This window comes from Nanorana parkeri, unplaced genomic scaffold (genome assembly GCF_000935625.1).
Source record: "Nanorana parkeri isolate BGI_ZX_2015 unplaced genomic scaffold, ASM93562v1 scaffold911, whole genome shotgun sequence".
In the NCBI taxonomy this organism is placed as follows: Eukaryota; Metazoa; Chordata; class Amphibia; order Anura; family Dicroglossidae; genus Nanorana; species Nanorana parkeri.
In genome coordinates this window covers 84,454-89,704 of record NW_017307179.1, presented here as the reverse complement: position 1 = coordinate 89,704, position 5,251 = coordinate 84,454, and the positions used below count along the sequence as shown (strand labels likewise).

The 5,251-nt window shown below is 49.3% G+C and overlaps 1 protein-coding gene across 1 annotated transcript in view; it reads left to right on the top strand.

Annotated features, from left to right (window-relative positions):
- The window catches only part of LOC108794906 (cGMP-dependent 3',5'-cyclic phosphodiesterase-like), a gene marked incomplete at its 3' end in the record, with an annotated part of 167,647 nt that overhangs the window by 78,295 nt on the left and 84,101 nt on the right, over nt 1-5,251 (top strand). The window contains exon 7 of the mRNA XM_018566048.1: nt 3,090-3,249. Within this exon, the coding sequence (XP_018421550.1) occupies nt 3,090-3,249 (160 nt within the window). The remainder of the gene's footprint in view (nt 1-3,089; nt 3,250-5,251) is intronic.

The window sequence follows — 5,251 nt, the reverse complement described above, 5'->3', positions numbered from 1 at the left end:
CCCTCCCCCCCCACACATGGAGAATGGCAGACCTGCAGGCTACATACAAGTGATCTCGGCGACATAGCCGGGATCACTTGTACAAAGGATGCGGCGGCTTCCCCGCTGTACATTTAGTTTTGCTTGCCCAAAGCAGGGCTAAATGTAGAAAACAACTACCCGCCCAGCGCCCGGAACTGCATGTCCCAGGCATCAGGAGATAGGAATTCCACACCCCTGCTGCCCCAAGGCCCGGGCTTTGGTTGGCCTTGTGGGAAATCCGGCCCTGAGTACAAGCACCTTTTTATTGGTGCGTTTTGGTGCGTTGGGCAGACCCGTCAAATGAATGAGCTGCCTTAACACAAGACGTGTCGACAGCAATAGTGTGAACCCAGCCTAAAGGAAGCTCCAAGTGTTCATGTGCGACAACACCTCACTAATAGGAGTTATTATACTTCCTTAATAGGACATATACTACTTCCTGTTTAGGTGGCCAATGTCCCAGGGAATGGAGAGACTCAGCCCATAAACCCTTAATGGCTTTAAAATGGAACTCCTATTGGCTAGGTGACCAGAAGTCCCTGGGATCCTGAGGTTCCTGTGTGGTAAACCCAATGGCTTCTTATTACCAGTTCACGATTATACCAGGTGACGTGAATGTTGGGTTGTTGGGTTGATTTGGCAGTATAGATTTCCCTCTCTGCTGTTTCCATCTTTATTTCAGCCTGTGTATGAATATATGGCTCAAAAAATACTGTAGCTAGAAATCACTTAACCCCTTCATGACTGAGGCCTTTTTTTAACATTTTTTGCACCCATCTTATATTCCACATTTTAGGCCTGAACATGACTTAAAACCCCCCAAACATGATATATTTTCTGAAAGCCGAGACCCCGTAGAATAAAATGTTGGCAGTTGCAAATTTTTATGTTGCGCAACTCCTTATCAAACCCCAAAATATAGTGGAAAATGTACTTAAATGCCTCAAAACACAATAAAATCCCCAATATTTTAATATAATATAAAAGACGAGGTTACAACGAGTAAATAGATACCCAACATGCTCAGGTTAAAAATTGTGTGCGTCCGTGAAACGGCGTCAAACTTCAGTACCCCAAAAAGTCCATAGACGACGCTTTAAAAAGCCACCACAGGTCAACAATTTAGAGATACCCAAAATACTGACCCTGGAATTATTGCTCTCACTCCGGCGTGCGCGGCGATACCCAACATGTGTCACCGCTACACTCCAAATAAGCTATTGAAATGCAGATCACAGGCTTCCGGAGCCGAACAATGACAGCTCAGGGACCGGAAGTGATGCAATCTGCATCACTCCCGATCCCATTGAACGGGGAGCGGATCGACGAACGGAGGTTCGCCCATCTCCTGCCCAGCTTCCGGCCGACACCAGAGAAGCCGGGCCCATAGGAGGGGCAAAGGAGCCCGGGAAGCACGGCGGGGGGTTTCGGGCGGGGGTACCCCTTCACTGGGCCATAGAAGCGATCTGGTGACAGCTGAGCCGCCAGAATCGCTTCTATTGTAAAGCTGACAGTCGGCTTTACAAGTTTAAACAGAGTCCCGGCGGCAAAAGCCCCGATGACAGCGACGTACACTGTACGCCGTCAGTCACGAAGGGGTTAATATAGTATGGTCTGTCATTTTTTTTTTTTAGTTTAGGATGGAGTGGTGAGGGGTAGGACCCATGATCTACCCTCTTTATTCGTACTGGTGACCACTAGCACTGGGACTAAAAGTGTGATGGGAAATCCAAAATTTTCAGTTGTCACCTGACCACTTAATCTACCATTGGGGACACTGGTAACAACAGTTTTGACTTGAAATATACCTACCGTATTTGCCGGCGTATAAGACGACCCCCTACTTTTTGTGTTTAAAGGAGAACTATGAGGGGGCGGGGGGCTGCTTTTCACTCACCTCATAGTTCTAGCCGACCTGTGACAATGAGACTGAGCGAACACATACATCGGGAGGTGAGCGAACACATACCGGCGTTCGCTCGATTCATGATCCTGTCACGGCTCTCTGCCGTGACAGGGGGAGGGGCTGGATTCCCCCCCTCGCCGCTCCGATCCGCCAGCGCTGACTGGCGGAACGGACGGGGGAGGGGGCGGGTAAAACTGGCTCTGCCTCTAGATAGGCAGAGCCAGCTGTCAGTCACGCAGCTGGGCGGATCCCGGCACAATTGTCGGGATACGCTCCGGCTGCGGCGTCTCAGTATACCGCGAGCTGTAGCTCCCTATATACTGAGCTTAGGGTGATGGGAGGACGCTAGTTTGTGTCCTCCCGTTACCCTGAGGAGAACTATGGGGAAAAGCCCTGACCCCATAGTTCTCCTTTAAAATATAGGTTTTGGGCTATACTCGTCGTATAAGACGAGTATAGCCCAAAATAATGTTTAAATGCGCCCACTAACATCCATGGCGGTATTCCCGAGTGTGGCTTGGGGGGTAATTTTCAGTACCATAAGCGGTAACCCTCGAGCCACACTCGGGATTACAGTCTCTTACCTTGTCCACGATCCCTGCTGCGTCCTCCGTCTTCCGCTGAGTCACTCACGGCAGGCTTTGTATTCATGAATTCAAAGCCTGCCGCGATTGGCTCAGCGCGGTATACTGTATGTAGCCGGAGCTACATACACCATACCATATCCTTCCGTATGTACCCGGCGTATAAGACGACCCCCCTGATTTTTGGGGGGATGCTTTAAGGTTTCAAAACCCGTCTTATACGCCGGCAAATACGGTAATAAATGCAGGTTGTTATTGAAATAAAAATGCAGCTACCTTGAGTGATCCGTCCACATATCACATGTCATATATTTTAGTAACACGGATAATAATCTCCTTTATTCATGATTACAGTCTACTAGTTTGCAGGCAGATAACACAATGGGAGCTTCGGGAAACAAGAGGCAGATGGTTTCTGTGGCTGTACTATACCACATATTGGATTCTGTAGAGACATCTGGAGGTGCCATTGAAACATGGCCCCCCGGTGAGCGTAGGAAACTCCTGCCACATCTAGAGATTTCGGTGTCAATACGGCGCGTGTCTAAAACCCCCCAAAATGTTTTCCTGTTTTGCAGATGGTGGTGGCGTGCAAGCGGGTGCTGGCTGTCCAGAAGCTCCAGCCGTGGCCCCAAGTCAGCCTGTCAACCGGTTCCTCGGAGAAATCGCTGACAAAACCCGAACCCGCGCCAAGTGAAAGCTACGACGAGCTGGATCACAAGGTCCTCCAGCTATGTGGTATGAGCTACAGGGGTACAGAGGCTCAAAATTATTTGCCCATTCTCCTTTTATATACCTAAAAAGACAACATGCGCCATGCAAACCGATCACGGTTGATAAAACAGGGATTTGACCAATGCCACCAACAGTCACCGAGAGACAGGAGAAAACACTTAACTCTCCAGCACCTAACAAAGCCTGAAATATTAGTGTTGGCTGGACCAGACCTTGAAAGTTTGTGTGGAGGGTACAGTGTTTGTAACATACCACCCTACCCCCACACACACACACACAAACCCCCCTTGACCTGTGTTCTGGGCTTACCTGGCCCTCCTGGGTGCCCTGGACCATCATGGTGGGTGTCGGGTGAGGAGCATTGGGAGGTCAATGATCTCCTCTGTGAAGAATGGGCCAAGAAGTGCTCAGCTCTGAGCACTTCTGGGTTCAGGGTTCTCAATCTTCTCTGGCCAGGAGGAAGCTGATTGAGTGCAGTCTGTGTGTTAGGGTACCGTGCGCGGGTGTCCTCACACCGCATGCAGGTACCCCCCACGGCAGGACCAAATGCGTGACCACACCAGACAATGCCAATGAGCTTATATACAGTTTATTATGCACAATCATATAAACACAAGCAACTAATAACAGCTAACTGAATACAAATACAAACACAGACAACAGGACAAGAGAAATCAGGGGAGCAAGGGGCAAAGGTTAGCCACAGGGGCAAAGGTTAGAGTACTAGGGGGCATCAGGACTCAGGAAATGGCAACAATACTGAGCCAAAGTACACACTACAGGGAGGGATTAAATACCCTCCCAGGTAGCACCAGGTGGTGAACAATCGCTGACAGCTGGGAGACACCCGCAGGTGAGCACCGGAATTGCAGGTTCTAGCGCCACCCAGTGGTGGTCTGGTACCTGACAGCTCCTGGCTACCTGGAGACACCTGCAGGTGAGCACAGGAACCACAGGACCTGGTTCCAGCGCCACCTGGAGGTGCTATGGTCCCTGTAACAGAATGCAAAGGTGATATTAGAGGTCTAATAGGCCTGCAGAGTAGGTGCATGAGTGTGTTTCTGCACACAAAGATGTCTGGATGAACACTTTTTGGACATGGATTGATTGACCAGGTTTGGTTTGGTGCTCCATAATAATCGAAACATTTCTATGAAGAGGCCCTTTAAGGACAGGAATGTTGGTGTCTTCCTGTACAAGTTGGTAAAGTAAAACCTTGCTTGCATTATATATATATTGCAGTGGTGCCACATTTGTTTGGTACCATCGCTCACTGGTGTGGGGAATGGCAACATCTATTTGCCTCTTCCATTAACATGCACCGTTGGCTGATACAAGGGCACATGGTTATGTTTCATATGTTCTTTAGGGGCTGTACACTGAGTGGCCAGATTATTATGACCACCCCATCAGTACTTGGTTGGGCCGCCTCGTGACTCCACGAGATGGTGAAATTTTATATCTATACATATACAGCTGAACTCCAGGCACATATACACCACACCTGTACTGTACTACATATACATATAATCCCGAGCAGACATTTTGCTATCCTTAATAGGCACATACTCAGGTTGGGACCAACACATTCCGAACCTGAGCTCCTCCGGGCCTGGAAGGCAGCTCCTTTATACTTCTGCTCCACCAGCAGCTGCATATAAGCAAAGGGGCGGGCTGTTGTGACATCATTGACCTTATACAGCTACATATTTGGTCAATGACATTGACCTATTAAGGCGATGTGGCCATATAGGGTCAGTGATGTCAGCTCAAGCATCCCACCCCTTCCTTTATGTGCAACTGCGGGACAGGGAATACCCAGCCCACACCTGTATGGGTGGGTGGGTCCATGTCCCTTCTAGGTTCGGAGGAGCTCAGGTTCAGACCCAGTTCAGTTTGAACCTGAGCTCATCCTTACTCCTTAGCTGTGACATCCTGATCATGAACAGGGCCGGATTTACTCTCTCTGCTGCCCCAAGGCCAGGTTCCTCAATGTGCCCCCCTT